The sequence below is a fragment of the Bacillus rossius genome, chromosome 17, assembly GCF_032445375.1.
Source record: "Bacillus rossius redtenbacheri isolate Brsri chromosome 17, Brsri_v3, whole genome shotgun sequence".
Taxonomy (NCBI): Eukaryota; Metazoa; Arthropoda; class Insecta; order Phasmatodea; family Bacillidae; genus Bacillus; species Bacillus rossius.
Window position 1 is genome coordinate 12,699,003 of NC_086344.1, and position 21,284 is coordinate 12,720,286.

General features: G+C 37.6%; 1 protein-coding gene and 1 long non-coding RNA gene across 2 annotated transcripts in view; one reads left to right on the plus strand and one right to left on the minus strand.

The window, feature by feature from the left end:
- The window catches only part of LOC134540996 (electroneutral sodium bicarbonate exchanger 1), a 168,898-nt gene that overhangs the window by 45,523 nt on the left and 102,091 nt on the right, over window positions 1-21,284 (plus strand). The window contains exon 2 of the mRNA XM_063384108.1: window positions 17,942-18,040. Within this exon, the coding sequence (XP_063240178.1) occupies window positions 17,974-18,040 (67 nt within the window). The 5' untranslated portion in view covers window positions 17,942-17,973. The remainder of the gene's footprint in view (window positions 1-17,941; window positions 18,041-21,284) is intronic.
- LOC134540561 (uncharacterized) lies at window positions 5,557-9,469 on the minus strand. The gene is made up of 2 exons (XR_010076459.1): window positions 7,540-9,469; window positions 5,557-7,447 (listed from the first exon to the last, which is right to left on the minus strand). It is a non-coding gene; the product is annotated as an uncharacterized LOC134540561 (long non-coding RNA).

Below are 21,284 nucleotides of genomic sequence, written 5' to 3' on the forward strand. Positions count from 1 at the left end.
CTGTCTGGCTCCTAATATAAATTATTTTCCAACTTTTGTGGAGTTGAAGGTTAAATAAGATATGTATGAACATGCATTATAATATTAAAATAATATATTCATTTTTTTTGACGTAGTTATTATTTTTCCTGAAAACATTGCCACATACTGAAATAATCAAAAACAGATAAGAGTTTTTTTTCTATATTTACACAAAGACTAATAAAAAAATTATTGACGTCATAAAACTGTACTATTACATGGTGATAGCACAGACATCTTCGTGTTTATTAAGATATCTGCTATGAATGTTTAGTAAATATTTCGCCTTATTACAACCATAAACTTTTCATCTGTGGAACTTTAATAATATTAATATTTTTTTTTCTTTCATCTGCATTGTTGTAATTTTCGTTAATTTTTTTTTACCGTTTATTTTTTTATTCTGACCATCTGTTTAATTTGTAAATTCAATTAATTTTATTCTAGTTCCTTACCGTATTGTTGTAACCAAAGGCCATGAAAGGATGTTATGAACCATATATATTGGGTATACACGTATCTCAGCCACACAGGAACAGGAAGTAACTTAAAAAAGTGTGATTTTTGGCGTTACTACGTGTAGGCTAAGGCCTGACGCCTGAACAATTAAAATTATTAAAAATATGAGTTTAGGGTATCGTCGGTTGTGTACATTAATGAAATTGTTACAACTAAATATCTTAACGAACTGTAAGTAATATTTACTTGGATTTAAAGCAGTTATGTCAATTATAAGCCAATTTAAGAATTGCTTAGCTAGGGACGCCATAATTAAGCAGTGTCGCCATTGTTCAAGGCTTAAGCGGCCAGTATAAATTTGCTTACATGCTTATAAATACGTGAGATTTCTAGCCAAACAAACTATATTGTTGCAAAAGTTGATAAAACTGAACTTCAATTAGATTGTGTATATAACATAATATAAAGAGAAGTAATTCTACTTAGACACCCAGAAGTCCTACTTTTAAGATAATCGTACTCCCGCTGAACTAAAGCCGTGTAATTCTATTTAAAATAGAATTTAATTTGATATTAAACTCTCTAATTTTTAACTCACTTTGAAATCATTTGATTTATGAACGATATAAATTTTGAAACAACTACTGGACTTAATTAAATCACTTTTGAACTTTTGGGTGTGATCTGTGCCAACATACATCCTAAGACATTTGAACTGCAAATAATCTCCAGGAAAGATTTGTCACAATATAAATTAAGTATTTTTAAGTAAATTCATATTTTATTGTTGAGTATTAAAATTGTTATAACTCCACCAACCTTAAATTCTTATACACACTTGGAAAGGATGAATATATACATTTCTTATAATATTTTCAAACTTACAAAAGATTCCTAATTATATCGTTGAATAATATTGTTAATTTTCATATGTATCAAGAGTCAGGTTCAGGTTATGTATGTCAGTGTATGTTTGTTATTGAAAGTGTTGCTGTGTTATGTTTACTATCTATGGTTCAAACTATTAAACTTCAGATTTTTCACCACTCTTTAAATAATCAATTTCCTATCCACATAATATACAAATTTCTTACTCCATAATTAAAATACTATATATTTCCATAGTAAACTACAGATTGGATTCGTCAGTTGTTACCGTCTACTATTGTTTATTTGTTAGAGCATTGTTTCTGAGGTTTTTATGCAATGTTATATTATTAAGTTTACGAAGGTATCAACAACACAGTACCTACACTTTTTTCCTCCACCCTGTACTGCCTTCTCTCCCTACTTCAACAATAAATTAAAGAAAGAGAGAGATAGAATTATTAGTGTAACAAAGGGAGGTGCAGAACAGAGGAAGTGGCGCCGCAACGTGTGGGGCTCGAAGAGAATCCCTAAGTAGACTACCTCTCCAAGGTGAAAACACAAGATGTCTGTTAATAAGACCTATGAATTGAGGAGTCGGTCAGAGCTCAGCAACAACCTGGAAGATCTCTCAGAACACGACAGTATACAGGAAGGATATGAGCCTGTATATCAACTGGTAATGGAGGTACAGCCTGAACCCAGCACACCAGAAAGAAATGAATGTCACAGAGAGAGTGGGACAGCTACAGCCACACCTACAGCTGCAGCTGAAGATGAGCAAGCAGCGAACATGACTCACACCACCACACCGACCGAGAACCTGCAGTCAACTGAGTGGTCTAGCATTATGTTGTTATTACAGAACGTGGCAACTATAACAAACCGGTTGGACGACAACGTGGCAGCTATCACCACCCGTTTGGACGCCAACGCTCTGGACAACGCACAGAACATGGCAGCTATCACCAACCGTTTGGATAACAACGCACAGAACGTGACGCAGCTTACTGAGAAGATTGACGGAGTCAGAGGTCAGCTGGACGCAAACCTTTGCGAGTTGAAGAGTGAACTCAACACCAGAATAGAGGTTCTAGATCATCAGCTGCAAACAGGCCTCAGTGACCTGGAGGGACGTTTGGATGCCAGATTACAGGAACAATGTCAGTCGGTGGGACAGCTGGCCAACCAGGTACTGACACAACAAGAAAGAGTTGAGAACTTGGAGTCACACACTACCTCCATGATTCGATCAATGGAACTGGTAAGAATAGAGGGGCGAGACCAGTCACAGCTACTCCAGCAGAGACTCGCACATATAGAGGAGACAGCAGTCACTCTGCAGTCACGAATGGAAACAGTAGAGTCAGGGGCAAGATCAGCCGCTGAACAAGCTGCTCAAGCATGCACCAGCTCACTACAAGAACAGAGGCAACTGAGAGGGGAGGAATTACATAATCGGATGACAACTGCCAACTCCTCCAGGACAGAGCTACCCAACCTACAGCCTACCGTGACTGCCAGTTACCCTTCACCACCAGCCCCAGTGGTTACCTCAAACGCCACACCACCTCATCAGACCCCATCTTGCAGTACTTCACATCTTGATCAGGTGGCTCTGATACATCACCCAGCCAAACATTGGGCTGAGGCTATGCCTACGTTCTCTGGCAAATCCTTAGAAAATCCAGTTAGGTTCCTCAACAAATTTGAGGAATATGCCCGAACCTTTGTACTAAGTGACAATGATAAATTGAAGTGTTTGAACGTAGCCCTTAAAAGTACTGCCTTTTTCTGGTGGGAGTTGCAAAGCCTGCACATCAAATCCTACGAACAATTCAAAGAAAAATTTAGATCCCAGTTTTGGAATCTAAAGGTACAAGGGAATTTGAGGGCCCAGCTACACTCCGACAGATTCGACAGTAGGAAAGGGAGCAGTCTGGAGGCGCACCTTTCATCAATGTATGAGCGCACCAGATATTTAGACATTACCATGTCAGACGATGAATTCATCGCAACCATGCTGACACAACTCCCTATCGCCTACCAAATACAAATGTCGGGACATACCTACAAAGATGTTACTGAGTTTAGGGACCATGTTCTGGCTGTAGACAAACTACAGAGATTACAGCGAGGTCAAGGTGCTAGAGAGGAATCTGAAAGAACACCTCACCAACCACCCAGTAAGAATGTGCCAGTGCACAATTACTGGCAGAACAGGACCAAACAGGACCAGCAGGCAAACGTGCACACCTTGACGTGGGAGAGTACAGTCAAGAGTGATGAGGACCACAACCAAGGGCATCTCGCTAAGAAACAAAAGGGCAAGTATACCCATAAGAATAGGCATAACAAGCCCTACAACAAGACTATCTGGTGGTCGAACAAACATGCCTGTAGTGATGGTGAGGATGGCCACCACGGCCAGCGCTTGGGTAAAACATCTGTTGAACGGCCCCCCAGGAAGGTCACGTACCCCCATCGTTATGCAGATTCAGATGGTGAGGCTGACTACCGTCACCAGAGTCAACGCCAATTTTACGCTGACTATACTAGGGGTAAACATGACTTCCGCCAGCCACATCTCAAGAACCCCGCCAGCCCAGACAGAAGCGGCAGACCACCGAGTCATCACAGCTCGTCTGGCGGCATACAAACTCATTTTGCATATCCACCACCCTCATTCTCATCACAAGAACAGTTCCAGCCACAACAAGGCTATTTTCAACGTAACGCACCAGTGAATCCTGTTGCTGCAGAGTTTCAGGCAGCAGTAAACAGGGCTGCTAATGGTCCAAGTAATTGGACAGGGCCTAACCCAGCAGGTTCAGCTGCCCAGCAGTGCAGCCAGAACAACCAGGATAGAGTGTTAAACTAGAACGGGTCAGGTTTGCATCGCCCCGAACTCATACCCGCTATCCAGAGCCTACATGTCACCCCTTATGAAGCTCTGTATCTGGATAGATCGGTGGCGATCGACCCGCTCTATATGCCCAAATTTGACAAAGAAACCGATTACGAAGAACTACCCACAGGCAGTGAGGTAGAACATCTGATCAACAGTCGCCTACAGTCTGAGGCACAAGCAAGGCAAAGAAGGAAGAAGGCTTCGAAAGTCAAGCAATTTAACATAGGAGAGCTCGTATTATGCAGGAGTGCAAGTGTGAGCAAGAAATGGGACAAAGTCACCAAGAAGTTGTTCTTGCTGTTCAAGGGACCCTATGTGGTCACAGACAGGATACATAACAACTGCTATGAGTTGGCAGACCCTGCCACCAACCACAGCATAGGCAGGTATAACCTAACCCAGCTAAGGGCCTACCACAAGCCTATGGTCCCACAGTAACAAGTGTTATTTGCTTGTGTCAGCTACTACAATAGTGTTTAATGGTTTTTTTTTCTTGGGGAATTAAGTAACAATATAAGTGCACATGTTACCTACACTGCGCAGTCCTATGTAATCAAGGAATTGCACATCAAGCACTGTAAGTGTGTGAAGCTAAATGTTTTGTGTCCAAGTCAGGACCTGTGCTAGCCAAGGTTGTACGGTATGCTGTATTTGTTAGTGTAAGGAAATGCACTAGTCTGGTTGCCTGATGAGCTTAAAACCAGTGTGTTGTCTCGTGACGGTCTAAGACAAAGGCTCTGCCGCACTGGGATTTGTTGTACAGCACTAACCTAGGGTTATTATGGTACCGTAATGTATGGCTATGGCATAACCTAAATGGGTATGAAGCTTCGGTGACACATGTGAGCAGGACTAGATGTCTACTAACAGTGTAATCATGTGGTTTACTCTGAAGAAAAAAAAAAAAACCTACTGATCCACTATAGTGTGAGCTAACCAACCTAACAAGAATGACTACTATGTGTTAATTTTTTTTCGCCGACCAGCTGTGTGACTCCTAAGCAGTACATGCACATTGCATACTACAAGCACAAGAACACTTGCAACTACTAAGCCATGCACACTCTAACTGCTAGTTACCTGCAGATATGATACTCCTTCTCGTAGCACTCTGAGCCTTAGCTTGTTGTTGGATCACCCACAAAGCTATCTTATTTATAAAAAAAAAAAAAAATATATATATATTTAATAATATTTTGCAATTTAAAAAAAAAAGAGAAAAAAAAAATTATGGAAGCTTGATATGAAGAAATTTGTGTGATTTATTTTGCTCTATCAGAATGAAGAGAAAAAAAAACTGCACTGGAACTAATTTATTTTGGAATTTGATTTTATAAATTATGGGCACAAATTAATTTTATGAACTCCGAATATTATTTTGATGTGTAACACATAATTCGAAGCACTGTCATCTTGAGGATCACACTGTCACGCGAGTGACGTCACTGTTGTTCAGCAGCACATGATGATGCGATTGTCTTCTGAGTTGTTATCCACAGTAGCAAGGAACACTGGTGTTGCGAGAGAAAGTCCGCTCTTATGCTGCCCAGTTGTTGAAGGAAGTCACTGTAACAGAATTGTGACAAATGTATAAAAGTGCAAGAAATTTTTATATGTCAGGGTAAATAGGTGTAACACCTGACTGGAAGATCATGAACATTCTTGAAATGATATGAGACTCCGCATCAGCCAGTAGCTGACAGCCTACCTAACAAGACAACAGCATTCTGCAAGTAATCTACTGTGCAGCTGTGTCCAGAGTAAGATAGTGAGAGACTGTAAACCACCAGCTGAAAACCTCACCATACTCAAGAAAAAACACTGAAATTGTCCAAGACTGCATCTGAATTATTATTCATCTGTAGAACACTATGTAATAATTTTAGGCTTGGATAATAATAATATCTGTCAAGATATCATAAGAACTGATAAGGTTATGAAATATGTGTAACAAACTGTAAAATAATAATGACTGTTGCATCATAAGAAATGATGATATTCAATTATGTATAACTTTAATTATGTATATAATTTTTCAACTGGTTAATCTTGTGTGTAAATATTTTTCTTGTGTTATGTTATTTAATAATCTCTTAATATGTTGTAAGAAATTGTAATAATACTGATAATTGCATTAGTAGTCAACTAATTTACTCAGTAAATCACAGGTTAAATGCTGTGTTGAAACCATTGTAAATATGAATAATATTTTTTTTTGTGGAATAAAATTCCAATCATAATACTGTTATGTAGCAGTAAAATAGGCTGAATAGCAATTGTATGCTACATTATCATGATATCTAATGAGGATAATTACAAAAAAAAAAAAAAAAAATGGTGTAAATCAACACTGATAATTATTGATATGGTAATTACAAGTTGTAAACAAAACCAGAAAACTAATATAAGGTTATACCACTGACAGACTAGTCAACCAATAAGTAAACTAGCAGTACAATTGTGTAAATATTGTGTTCCTATGATAATCCACAATTATAGCATTACTTTGATGTTGAATAATTAATAAGATTTTATCTTATTGTTGCAATGTATAGTATATTATTAATACGTCAATAATGACAACTAGAATTTATTTTCTTTAAACAATTTCCTATTTCTCGTAACGAATATAATTTTTTTTTGATTAAGTAATTAATTTTCGTAAAAGTGATTAAATCTTTCCTGGTTATTTACACCAATCCTACTGTGAGAGCGACTTCAAGCAGCAACCAGTCAGCACAGAACATTGTTATGTTTACTGTTAAAGTGAGTTATGGAAACGCGATATACTAGATACACACCTGTCGTGTGCATAGTGCGGAAATAACCACGAGTGTAGAACACGGAAATATACTTAGCGGTGCGATGACGGAGCTGGCCTTGCTCCTACTAGACATTAGGTTGACGCCACGTATGCTGACACAGCGGCGTCAGCATGAGACCTCCGTCTATTCCCCGTTGATACCATCCCTGGTCAAGGGCTGGGACAGCCCACGGGCCACCTGGAGAGCCGAGCCCGGCACTGTAGCGGACATCGTCAGGACCCGCCACTGTCAGCCACTAGTTCTCACGAGCGCAGGTCACCCGACACGGTACATCCTGTTGCCGTGATCAGTAGCCGACACCCCCCTGCGGTGTCGTGGAGGTATCGTTATCGCCTGCCCAGGTGTGTGGCAGCACACCACGACGCTGTGGTGAATCCGGGAGAACCACTGAGTGTTAGTATTGGTGCACCTGACACTACCTAGCCGAGCACTACACTCAACTGTAAGTAAACCTACCAGTGCTATGTTCCTGCTTGATGTTCTTCACCATCCCAACACCCTATCAACAGCACGACTACGAGACGACGGAGTTCTCGCGCCATTTACGGAGCGCGAAGCAGCGAGGTGTCTACTGCGAGACGGCTGACACGAGACTGAACAGTCACGCCACGCCTCGGCCGCCGGTTGATCGCTGATTAGCGCGCCACCCAACCCCCACCTCCATGCCAATTCTCAACCGTCGCTTCGAGTAACGGTCGCACCTGCTGTGTGTGAGAGAGACAGATGGGTTAATAATAAACCGGCGATCTTATGCTTTGTGCTCGCTTCGTTTTATGATTATCCCATGGGACAGCATCTGTACTATTACATGGTGATAGCACAGACATCTTCGTGTTTATTAAGATATCTGCTATGAATGTTTAGTAAATATTTCGCCTTATTACAACCATAAACTTTTCATCTGTGGAACTTTAATAATATTAATATTTTTTTTTCTTTCATCTGCATTGTTGTAATTTTCGTTAATTTTTTTTTACCGTTTATTTTTTTATTCTGACCATCTGTTTAATTTGTAAATTCAATTAATTTTATTCTAGTTCCTTACCGTATTGTTGTAACCAAAGGCCATGAAAGGATGTTATGAACCATATATATTGGGTATACACGTATCTCAGCCACACAGGAACAGGAAGTAACTTAAAAAAGTGTGATTTTTGGCGTTACTACGTGTAGGCTAAGGCCTGACGCCTGAACAATTAAAATTATTAAAAATATGAGTTTAGGGTATCGTCGGTTGTGTACATTAATGAAATTGTTACAACTAAATATCTTAACGAACTGTAAGTAATATTTACTTGGATTTAAAGCAGTTATGTCAATTATAAGCCAATTTAAGAATTGCTTAGCTAGGGACGCCATAATTAAGCAGTGTCGCCATTGTTCAAGGCTTAAGCGGCCAGTATAAATTTGCTTACATGCTTATAAATACGTGAGATTTCTAGCCAAACAAACTATATTGTTGCAAAAGTTGATAAAACTGAACTTCAATTAGATTGTGTATATAACATAATATAAAGAGAAGTAATTCTACTTAGACACCCAGAAGTCCTACTTTTAAGATAATCGTACTCCCGCTGAACTAAAGCCGTGTAATTCTATTTAAAATAGAATTTAATTTGATATTAAACTCTCTAATTTTTAACTCACTTTGAAATCATTTGATTTATGAACGATATAAATTTTGAAACAACTACTGGACTTAATTAAATCACTTTTGAACTTTTGGGTGTGATCTGTGCCAACATACATCCTAAGACATTTGAACTGCAAATAATCTCCAGGAAAGATTTGTCACAATATAAATTAAGTATTTTTAAGTAAATTCATATTTTATTGTTGAGTATTAAAATTGTTATAACTCCACCAACCTTAAATTCTTATACACACTTGGAAAGGATGAATATATACATTTCTTATAATATTTTCAAACTTACAAAAGATTCCTAATTATATCGTTGAATAATATTGTTAATTTTCATATGTATCAAGAGTCAGGTTCAGGTTATGTATGTCAGTGTATGTTTGTTATTGAAAGTGTTGCTGTGTTATGTTTACTATCTATGGTTCAAACTATTAAACTTCAGATTTTTCACCACTCTTTAAATAATCAATTTCCTATCCACATAATATACAAATTTCTTACTCCATAATTAAAATACTATATATTTCCATAGTAAACTACAGATTGGATTCGTCAGTTGTTACCGTCTACTATTGTTTATTTGTTAGAGCATTGTTTCTGAGGTTTTTATGCAATGTTATATTATTAAGTTTACGAAGGTATCAACAACACAGTACCTACACTTTTTTCCTCCACCCTGTACTGCCTTCTCTCCCTACTTCAACAATAAATTAAAGAAAGAGAGAGATAGAATTATTAGTGTAACAAAGGGAGGTGCAGAACAAAACATTAAGTAAAAAAGTACTAAATTCAATTATTTTTCTAACAAAATCCATATTAACTGTCGTAGGCACTTTCTGTAAAAATTATATAATTATCATTCGATAACACAATGATAACCACACTACTTACAGCTATAAAATATTAACAATCACAGCTCTCAGTCATAAAATACACTGTATAATAATTCCACTGCAAGTGGAACAATAGTTTATCAGAAAATAAAAATAAAAGTCAATGTTTTATTCCGCAAAAGATTATTTTCTAGAAATGGGCCACGAAAGCACATCTCGATAATACTGTTATCACTGACGGGAAATTTACCTTCTAGATAATCTTTGGCTGGGTTCATATAGTATCGTGTTTTGAAAACGTGGCTTCCCCAAAACGAATGAATACTGTGCCAAATCACCAATGAGTACTGTGCCAAATCACCAATGAGTACTGTGCCAAATCACCAATGAGTACTGTGCCAAACAACCAATGTGTACTGTGCCAAACCACCACTGTGTACTGTGCCAAACCACCAATGTGTACTGTGCCAAACCACCAATGAGTACTGTGCCAAACATCCAATGTGTACTGTGCCAAACCACCAATGAGTACTGTACCAAACCACCAATGAGTACTGTGCCAAACCACCAATGAGTACTGTGCCAAACCACCAATGAGTACTGTACCAAACCACCAATGTGTAATGAAGCCCCTTAACATTGCCTGCTTTGTCTAATGAAAAGCGGTTGGAGTACTGACGGAGTAAAGAACTGTTTTTTTTTTCTTCTTTCGACGTACGTTTGTTCATGTCGTCTCCTCCGAAATGTAAGCAACTCCTCTTATAAAACTCTGTCCATCAACTGTGAAAATTAAGAACTTGGATTGCCATCGACCATTTATGCTCCGGCAAGATTTGATCCTGAGACAATTTACAACCGCGAGCGAGTTTTTATCCGAACTGCGGGACTGGTACTGCTTAGTTGCTGAAGCCTGTAGAAATAACCGTGTTTCAGCACGATGTTAGTCAAAGCTTCAAGGACTGACGTCTGTGAGAGCTGAAATCGCTCAGAGTGCAGTCTTACCACAGAGACATTTTTCTTAACGTTTGTCATTATCTCAACGTATTGCTTTGGTGTGAAAACACGGTCACGATGCTTCATTGCCAACTTGACATCTATAAACGGGGGTTGTCTGTAAAGTCGGTTTACGGAAGATAATTTTACGTGATAACGTCATAAGAAAACATTGTTGCAAAATTGCATTCTTTTATGAATTGGACTGAATTATCATTATTTTGTATAATACAAAGGATTTAATTGAAAATTACAATTTTTTCGCCATTGAATACTAAATAAAAGCAGTTGACTTTTTATACGATCGTTTATGTGAGATAATAATTTTTTAGTCGAAATTGTAACATAACCTATTAATACTGCACTCGTCAGTAGAATAGAAAAGGGGCTCCGGGGACATGGCGCTGGCGCGTGGAGCCGGGAGCCGACCGCCATCTTGGATTGTGACGTCACGGCGGCCATCTTGTATGACCTTAACCTTGAACTTTGACCTTGAACTTGACCTTTGACCTTCAACATTTGCCCAAAATTCCTTAAAAATTAGCCAAAATTTCCATTTTTTTTTTTGGAAAAAAATCCCACAATTCAAAAATTAGGATTTCGAAAAACCTCAACATACTTTTTGCCTTAGAACGAACACAATGTCCTAAAAGAGGCTTAAGCATCCATGATGGGAGATAGATGCGTCACAAGCCGATCGTACCTCTTTATCGCTTGTTCCGCGCTCTCGCTTGCACTCTAGGCTCAGGTGGAACGTGACAATGAGTCATGCTTTTTCGTGCGTGCAGCCGTGCGTTCATCGATTTATAAGACGTTATCCCGTCAAAAACTCCCGGGTACATGGGAGAAACGAACGAACCTTTTCAGGAAAATGAACATTATACTTTTGTTTTCAGAGCAGTAGCTTGCGTGAGACACAGACATGTTCTTATTAGTTTGCGGTTCTTGTTTTTACCTGAGACACCATCAGAAAACAAATGTGGCTGAGTTATTTACTTATGTTAGAAATGAGATTCACGTAGTGTTCATACAAGAAAGAAAACATTTCACTGGCACATATTTTTATTACTTTCCCCTTCATGATAGACACACAAAATAGTATGGCTGCTCTTCAAATATACAGCGCAGAAAGTATCCACCCGAAACTGCCGCATATGAAATCTTAGTTGAACAGGTATTTGTTAGGGACGGCAAGTTTTGCATAAAATCAAAAGCGATACATCCTACATTTGGATCGTTATGGCATTTGTCAGTAGTTTATTTCAAATCTTTGTATAATTTGTAGCTTTTATGTTTGTGTATATCTAGGAATTTGTAACTTCTATGTTTGTGGATATCTAGGAGTTTGTCACTTCTATGTTTGTGGATATCTAGAAAGTTGTAACTTCTATGTTTGTGGATATGTAGGAATTTGTATCTTCTACGTATGTGGATATCTAGGAATTTGTAACTTCCGTGTTTGTGGATATACCTAGTTAAACTTGAGTAGCTCGTCTAGCAATATCGCATATGTGAGGAGACAGTTATTTGGAGTAAGCTCCTCGTATTTACTACATACGTTATAATTTATTGTATGAATCCTAAATATCATCTAAAACTTTGGCTGAAACGATTTTTGAATAAACCAATTATTACCGTAAAAATAGGGGTTGGAATGAAAAAAAAAATCAAAACTTCTTAGTATCAAATTCATTCCAATTTATTTTAAACCATCTTAATATTATCTTAAAACCTTGGTGCAAAGCAAATTTTTATACGACCACGGTATTAGTGGTCGTATATAAAAGGGATGAAAAATAGTGTTTGAAGGTTAAATTAACAATGTTATTACCTTATTTGGCTTGTAATATGAAATTATTTCTAAGTTATTCAATGGTGGATACATTGAGTTTAAAAAAATTAGTAATATTTTCGCTGCGTGGAAAATGAGCAAATATTTAATCGATCATTGGAGAACATAAATATGTTATATACATGAAGTTATTAAAATGTTCCAGAAGTGTATAGAAGTTTCCAAAATATTTCCAGAAAAAATAGGTAGCCTGTAGGCTAAGCCGAATGGGATATACTTATTTTTTGAAATTTACCGAGGTATCTGGATAAATTTTAACAGGCATTTTTACCTTGCATTATGGAAATTATTTTTGTAAAAGTAGTTAGGAGCCATGTAATAGCAAGCCGTGTATATTCTGACAAACCTGTATTGTGCCCACTACTTGATATTCTTTTGTTCGTACAGACCCCAACAAATATCTTGAGGGGACAGAAAAATAACTTTGTGGCCTCAACAAAACAACTAATTAGTGTCAAAAATCTGTCACTAAGAAGTTAACGTATAGGTACTACAATTAAAATTTGTTTATAAATAAAATGTTTTGTAGAGTCTATATTGACAAACATATTTTGTTTGCAGTCCTTGAACTTTGACCTTGAACTTGGCCTTTGACCTTCAAAATTTTCCTAAAATTCCTCAAAATGTTCCCAAATTTCCATTTTGTTTTCTGGAGAAAAAAAAATCCCGTCAAAAATTCTAAAAAAATTCCACAATTCCAAAATTAGGATTAGGGCTGAATAAAGGTATCTTAGCCTTATTGCATGTAGCATTTCTACGCAAGTCTGAGAAACGCCAGATACGTGTATGTATGATCACAATTAATTCCCCCTCCCAATTCCTTTTCCCAGCTTGGAACAAGCGGATATGGCCAATTTTTTCTCCATCCTTTCTCCTGATTTCCAATTAGAGTCGTGTTCTTTAACAACCCAGTTGCATCATAGCATCATAAAAAAATCCTCATGAATATCTCGACGTTTGATCACGTAAGCCGCTTCTAATTAAAAAAAATCACACTTTACTTTCCCCGTTGGTTTTATGAGTATCAACGAGATTTTGATATGCATTTCTTTGTCAAAAGATAATTTTAACGAACCAATTAAAAAGAATGAGGAACAGTAAAAAAAAAAAAAAAAAAAAAAAAAAAAACAGAAAATTTATGAATCTGTAAAATAAGCTTTTGAAAAGTGAAACCAAACGAATTATCTCTTACTTTCATTGGCCAAAGTCTGCACAAAATTCATTGCGATCTTGAACATGCTTCATCTATGCCTTTGTACTCATTGCCAACTGGAAAATTCAGAAGGATACATTGTTGAATAAACTGGCAAGCCTGCATTTTCACCAGCATATCAATTTATTTAATATGTCATTTACGCATTCAATTACAATTAAATTTAATCTAAGTTTTTTTTCCTTCATGAAATCGTGTTATGCATATTCTCTCTAGTAGGTACAGTAACATATTTTTGAACCAAAATTTATTTTCTCAGTTTCTGTTGCGGGACTGGGGTTTTAAGTAAATTACTCTGGTTTATCAACAAATTTATACCAAAACTGAATCAAATGTGCAATTGTTCAAAAAATTTTAAACACATTAAATTTTGATAAAAATGAGGGGGATGAAAAAATTTAATGGGATAACATCAATGTGAAGCATATTTTAATAAAATAGCAGAAACCCGAGACAAGACCTAAATATGTTTTCGTCTAAAGATAAATACAAATAAAAGTAATATGCTCGGCAGAATAAAAAAATTTGTCAATAAGAAGAGGAAAAGGAATAAAAAAATTCCTGGATTGTTATCACAATCGCTCGACGAACAAATTAAAGTAAACTCTCGATATAAAATCCACTCAAACCAATTAAAATGTGTTCTACAATATGGACAAACAATAAACATAGTCAACATTGATAAAAATATCAATACACATTTGGTTGATATTATGGGCATTTGGAAATTTGCAGCTTTTATTTTTTGCAACATTTTATTCAGCACTCTGATTGACTAATGCCCACGGTCAATATTTCATGCTGATTGTGATAAAATGTGAGTCGACACATCATATGACACCTAAAAACACTTTACTACACCGTGTAAGACCGAAATGCGAGTTTCTTAATGAAATTATTCCGAATTAAAAAAAAAATCTAGTAAAATTAGCGAAATTTAATTAAGTAACATCTAATCCACAATGAGTGTCGTTGTGGTTTGTAACGAAATGTAAGGTTCAAGTGGATTGTGACGATTATTTGTGTGCCCAGATTGATAGTAAAAAAAAAACCTTCAGATAACCTTGTTTTTGACATTACAGATTACTATATGTACTTAAAATACACAAATGTTTGTCGTTTCATTTCAGAATAATAATGATATTGTTTTCGTGAAAATAGGATTAGGAAATTTTTTATATATTTTTTATGTTTAATATTGCAACACAATAAACAACATACAAAATTAATAAAGTTAAATTAAAACGCTGGTTCTTACGTTCAAAATTTTTTTTTACAAAAAAAACCTGACTTCAAATAATCCTGTCGATCCTGATCAGGATAATGAGATAAACTTATTAAATTAGTGTATTGTCACCGGTCCTCGATAAGTGTACGAAGTTTAGATTAAATCTGTCCGTTTAAAGTGGGTCAAAATCGAGTGCAAAGGAGTCGGTTACAAACAAACAAACAAACATACAGGTGAAGCTAATATAAAGCGTGTAAAAAGAAACTGACACAAAAGTAAGACCATACTAACTTGTCCCTGCCAGTGGAGTGACGCACCTTCAAAGAAGAAGCAGGGTTTGAACGAGTGGGACGCAGCGATGACGGAGCAAGGGCTCCGAGAAAACACACCGGTGCGTGGCGTCGTCCGCCACGTTTTCCTACTCGCGGATAATCCGGGTTAAGCCCGTCGGGAACAGTAGTAGCATAGCCTCGGCGGAGGGCAAGATATCTGACCTGCTACCTGACACTTCAGTCATTGCACGCTGCGCTCCTCAGAATTTTTGTAACTATCCACTTCCCCCCCCCCCCCCCCCACGCAAACTTGGTGGCAGTTCTTATAAGCTGCCGATGCTCAGATGTTTCGGACAAATTTCAAGGATGGCGGGTGCCACAGTAAGAATAAATTAATACTGCACTCTGGTGGTTTAAAATTAAACTACGCATGGCAGCAGCGCACTCTAGCAGATGAAAATAAGATGGAGGCCTCCAGCAAACGAAAACAAGATGGCGGACGTGACGTCATACTAGCTGACGATAAATACCTTGGCATTAGTGGTGGGAGGTCAGTCTGCCGGTGGCTTCCGTGGAGGAAGGATCTGTCGTCATTTTTTTTTCCCCCTCGTTTAGTTCGAGCCGAGTGCGTTTTTTAAAATAAAAGTTTGATTTGATTAATTTGATTAATTAATTTTTTTCATAAATCTATAGTTTTTCTCAATTTTCTAGCATATAAATTACTGATATTCTAGATGGCGGCCGTAAAAAATGTGCAACAGTGTTTTTAAATAATATTTTATTAAAATTTTATTAGTTAGAGTTTTAAAATTTTAATTTTTTTCCCAATTTTCTAAAAAAAAATTACGGTTTTTAAAGATGGCGGCTGTAACGATTTATCGCAACCGTTACGTCATAATTACAAATGGTAGTCACGGCATACTAGTTTTCAAATTGCGGCTTAGAGTGGCTTGTTGCTAAGTAATTTAAGCCGTTTTTAGGAATTTCGAAGCCGTTGGCATTTTTGAGGACTAAAACGGGACATTTACCCTCAAAATGCCCTACTTTTCTCGAAATAGAGAAATTTTTAGGAATATTTGTAAATTTTGAGCTATTTATGAGGGATTTTTAAGGGAATTTTATATCAAAAATGGCCGCCGTGACTTTAGAGCAATCGGTCATTGACGCCATTCTCAACAATCAGCCTAGAAGCCTGGGGCAGAAAATACTATTCTACACTACTGACCGTAACATTATATGGCGAAGAAATAAAGATAAAGGTGTAAATGCAAGGCCATTAAAAGTGCTTCCAAGAATCGGTACCAATTGTTTTACGCCTGAAAATTACTCTGAAAACACGCCTTGTAGCCATTTTAACTCGTCTAAAAATACAGAGAATGGTGATTCGTAGGGGTAGAAGTATTATTGATACCTTTTTTTATAAAGAATTCCGTGATCTACAAACTTTGTCTGATCCATTTTTTTTACGGCATCTCTTATCGTTTCAGAGATATACGCAAAAAAAAAAAAACAGAAAATGGTGACATTTGACCTCGAATAAAAAAAACAACGCACAAGCAGGATTGTTGGAGGACTTTTGACACATCATTTGTAACGACGTGTTCAAGACCTTTGCGAAAAATTCAGTTTGTTGGGAATCAATGCAAACACTCGGATGTCTTATTTTGTCTGTACTATCTTAAGAGCTTGAATGCACAGGATAGTTACCACGTCTCTACATTAGAATCTCCCCTTTGTGAATGTCAAGTTGTACAGGATAGTCACCACATCTCTTCGTTATAATCTCCCCTTTGTGAATGTCAAGGTGCACAGGATAGTTACCACGTCTCTACGTTAGAATCTCCCCTTTGTGAATGTCGAGGTGTACAGGATAGTTACCACGTCTCTACGTTAGAATCTCCCCTTTGTGAATGTCAAGGTGTACCGGATAGTTACCACGTCTCTACGTTAGAATCTCCCCTTTGTGAATGTCGAGGTGTTCAGGATAGTTACCACGTCTCTACGTTAGAATCTCCCCTTTGTGAATGTCGAGGTGTTCAGGATAGTAACAGGTCTCTACGTTAGAATCTCCCCTTTGTGAATGTCAAGGTGTACCGGATAGTTACCACGTCTCTACGTTAGAATCTCCCCTTTGTGAATGTCGAGGTGTTCAGGATAGTTACCACGTCTCTACGTTAGAATCTCCCCTTTGTGAATGTCGAGGTGTTCAGGATAGTTACCACGTCTCTACGTTAGAATCTCCCCTTTGTGAATGTCGAGGTGTTCAGGATAGTAACAGGTCTCTACGTTAGAATCTCACCTTTGTGAATGTCGAGGTGTACAGGATAGTTACCACGTCTCTACGTTAGAATCTCCCCTTTGTGAATGTCAAGGTGTACCGGATAGTTACCACGTCTCTACGTTAGAATCTCCCCTTTGTGAATGTCGAGGTGTTCAGGATAGTAACAGGTATCTACGTTAGAATCTCCCCTTTGTGAATGTCAAGGTGTACAGGATATGACTTGACGTAAGTTTTTGGACATACGCCATTGCTGCGTTAGAATCTTCCCTTTGGGAATGTTTCGAGGTGTACAGGATAGTTACCACGTCTGGACGTGTGAATCTCCCCTTTGTGAATGGGTCGAGGTGTACCGGATAGTTACCACGTCTGGACGTGTTAATCTCCCCTTTGTGAATGGGTCGAGGTGTACAGGATAGTTACCACGTCTGGACGTGTTAATCTCCCCTTTGTGAATGTCGCGGTGTTGGCAATTGTACTTAAGTGAACAGCCGTGTGTGTTCAGAGGACTCGTGGCTGAGGCGGACCGTGGCTGTGTGTGATGCAGGACAGGAGAGCTGTCCGAGTGCCTGAGGCTCCATGGACACGTCGCAGGACATGGCTGCCTCGCCGCAGGACCTGCGCCAGTTCCCCGAGGACACGGAGGGTGAGTGGCCGCCATCTTGGAAGACAAGCCGCCATCTTGGGAGACAACCGCCATCTTTACTCCCGTCATCACATCTCCTGTCTCGTGGTTGTTTTTAACGTGTTTTTCTTAAGAGAGAAATCACGTGGGAATTATTATTTTTTTTTGAAGTTACATCTTGTAGGCGCATCATGAGTGAATTTATACGATGCGCGCGCACGGTGCAACGAAATTTTCACAGGATGAAAAAAAAAGTTTACATACAAATAACGTAGTCGCACCTGTGTTTCCGTACCATGTGCGTCTCTACCTGAGGACGGGAGCAGATAGCAGTTCCCGAAACGTCGCTTGTTTCTGTTTTAGAAAACTGTTGTGTTTGTTTCGTCTTTTCGTTTGGTCGTGTTTTTGTTGTGCTGAATTTTTTGGGTTCAATATTTTTTTTGCTGTCATCATTTGTGGGGGGTTTTTCGTTTCGCTTTTTGTTTTTTGTTTTTTGGAAAACTATTGTGTTCGTTTCGTCTTTTCGTTTTGCTATGTTTTTTTGTCTCGTTTCAACTGTTGTGTTGAATTTTTTTGGGTTCGGAATTTTTGTGCTGTCATCATTTGTGGTTTTTTTTTTTTCATTCTGTTAGTCCATTTTTCATTTTTCTTTGTTTTTTCCTTGTTTGTTGACCATATTCCTGTTGTGGAATATTGTGTGGCGTTAAATCCTGACAACAGCAATTTTTGCTTAATTTGTGTTTTTGTCATTTGTGTTTCTTTGTAGTTTTATTCTGCAGACATACATGTGTTAAGCAATGGCGTATGTCCAAAAGTCTACACCAAGTCATGCACTCCCATTGCACAAATCTTTCAAAGATAATAATAATTATATATGTGAGGTTATGTTCCCTGATGAATGTTTTATTTGCATTATAAATTATTGTTTAATAAATAATTAAATAAACAACAGCCTATTAATTGGGTTTTATTGTTATGTACTTAAAATTTATCTACATTATTTTACTAATTTAATTAATTAATTTTATTCGTATTTTGAAGTTTTATTTTGAATATTGAGTATTTTTTAATTTGATTGAATTTATACGTACTTTACCAACGGTATTAATAATTATTTAATTTCTATTTATTATTTGCATGCAAAATTAAAGTTAGTTTATTTATCACGCCAAGTGTGTGTAACTTCTAACGCACATAAGTGTACATTAGTACACGCAACAATTTTGTTTTTAAACTTCCAAAGAGTGACTTTTGGTAATTTTTTTTACAGTTGTATACATTATTGGAACAAATTGAATTCTGTCAATGTAGTCGTTATGCATGTGAGGCAAAATTTTCAAAGAACCACTAAAATTTTGAAACATATGTGTTCTTTGAGATTGGGCTTAAATGAATTTCTAAGGCTCGGGCCAGTTGCTCCTGAACTGCGAGGACTGTGACCACGTCAAGACCGTAGAGCTGACTGCAAACGTTCCTGTCCATTGCATTCGGTCCCTATTGACCGGGTGGCAGTTTCCTGCGAAAAAAAACAAGACGAGTTTTGAATAAGAAACATAATTTAATAGAACCATAGCTATAGCTAAACTCAATGTGTTGTTTCTGTTGTTTTTAAATCAAATACTATAGAATACACTTGGAATAGTAAAATAACAACTTAAATAGCGTATATATTCGCCTGCAACATACTCTGATAAAAATTTCATTTCATTTTATTGAAATACATCGTTTTACTATGATGAATGACAAGTTATTTCATAATAAACAATAATATTTTTACAGTGATATTTAATTGGCTTTTTGTCACTTCAAAACATCGTATGGTTTAAATTGAATGTGGGATGACTGTACCTCCAGCCAGGGATTGCCAACTTGGGGGTTTTCCGTCCAAATTTAGGGGGAACCAAGATGTAATGGTGGTTTTTTAGGGGGTGCATTTATTTAGGGGGAATTTTTTTAGCGGGTATATTATTTAAGAAATTTTTTGAGGGCTTGCAATTAAAGTGCATATCCTGAAAACAACTTGAAAAAAGAACAGCAACTCAAGTGGCGCTGGTGGCTGAATTTCGCACTACGACCAACAACAACTTGCCGGTCAAGAGAATTCCGTTTTTACTTTTAACGTTCAACGTTTTCACGTTGCAAGTTGTCTGGTTGGTGTTGCGTCCGTTAATTTGCTGTGTACTCGCGAGTTTTATTGTCGTTTATGTTTTCCTGTGGTGCCAAGGAGTAAAAAAGAATAATAATTAGTTATTCGTGTTCAAATCTTTTCCAGAATGCAAAAAAAAAAAAATTATCAGCAAAAATATACGAAATGTTGGGAGACAGATAGATCCAGAACTTCAAGGTTAGTAAACGTGTATTATTTAAACCGAAATTAAATTCGTACATATATAAATTTTGTAGATACTGAATGTTATTTTTTCAAAATTATTATGCTCATTTTGGGCAGAAAAAAATTTAGGAAATGTAAGGTTCAAGAGAAAATAATTTCAGCTGTTAAATAGGGTGTACAATGAAAACTTTAGGGTTTTTTAAATCGACATCTAGGGGGATTTGAAGTTGGTCCCTAGGGGGAACACTCTGTAGCAGTTGGCATCACTGCCTCCAGCTGGAACTAGTGGCAGAGTGCACTGGAGAGCGGCTGTTCACTTCCCTCCAGCCTCGCATTACACCCCCTCCCCCCCTTTCCCTCCTTTTCCAACCCCCGGCGCTGAAGGCTTCTTCACACAGGAACCACTTCCTTCGTCGGATATACCTCCCCCTGCTCCTGCGTAATTGAAGAGCCGGAAACGAAACATAGGAAACCTGCGGCGCCACTTTCAAGCATTCTCCGAGGGTTAATGTTCCTCGCAGCCGCCTTTTATGGCCCGTCTACAATATCAATGTCCTAAACTGTGTCCGAAGACACTCGTCGCTGATTGGTCCACGTGACCCTCTGACGTCATGCGTCAAGTGGGCTAAGGTCCGAACCTACCTGGTCCGAAGACATTCGTCAATTTGAACTTTTTGTCCCAACCTGTGTACTTCGGACACAGAAAAAAGAACAGAACACTCTCGATATTTGAATTTCCGGTTCCCGTTTGAAAAACGTGGTGTTTGTTTTTGTTATTGAAGGAAATGGAAGGCGTTGTTAGTCACTTATAACTTACATAACTTTCATAAGTTCAATCTCAAACTACAAAGCATCAAAACAATAATAAAAAAAACATTTGGTTTGGCACATTTACTGCGCTCTGGTGACAACTTTAGAAATCAATACATTCGG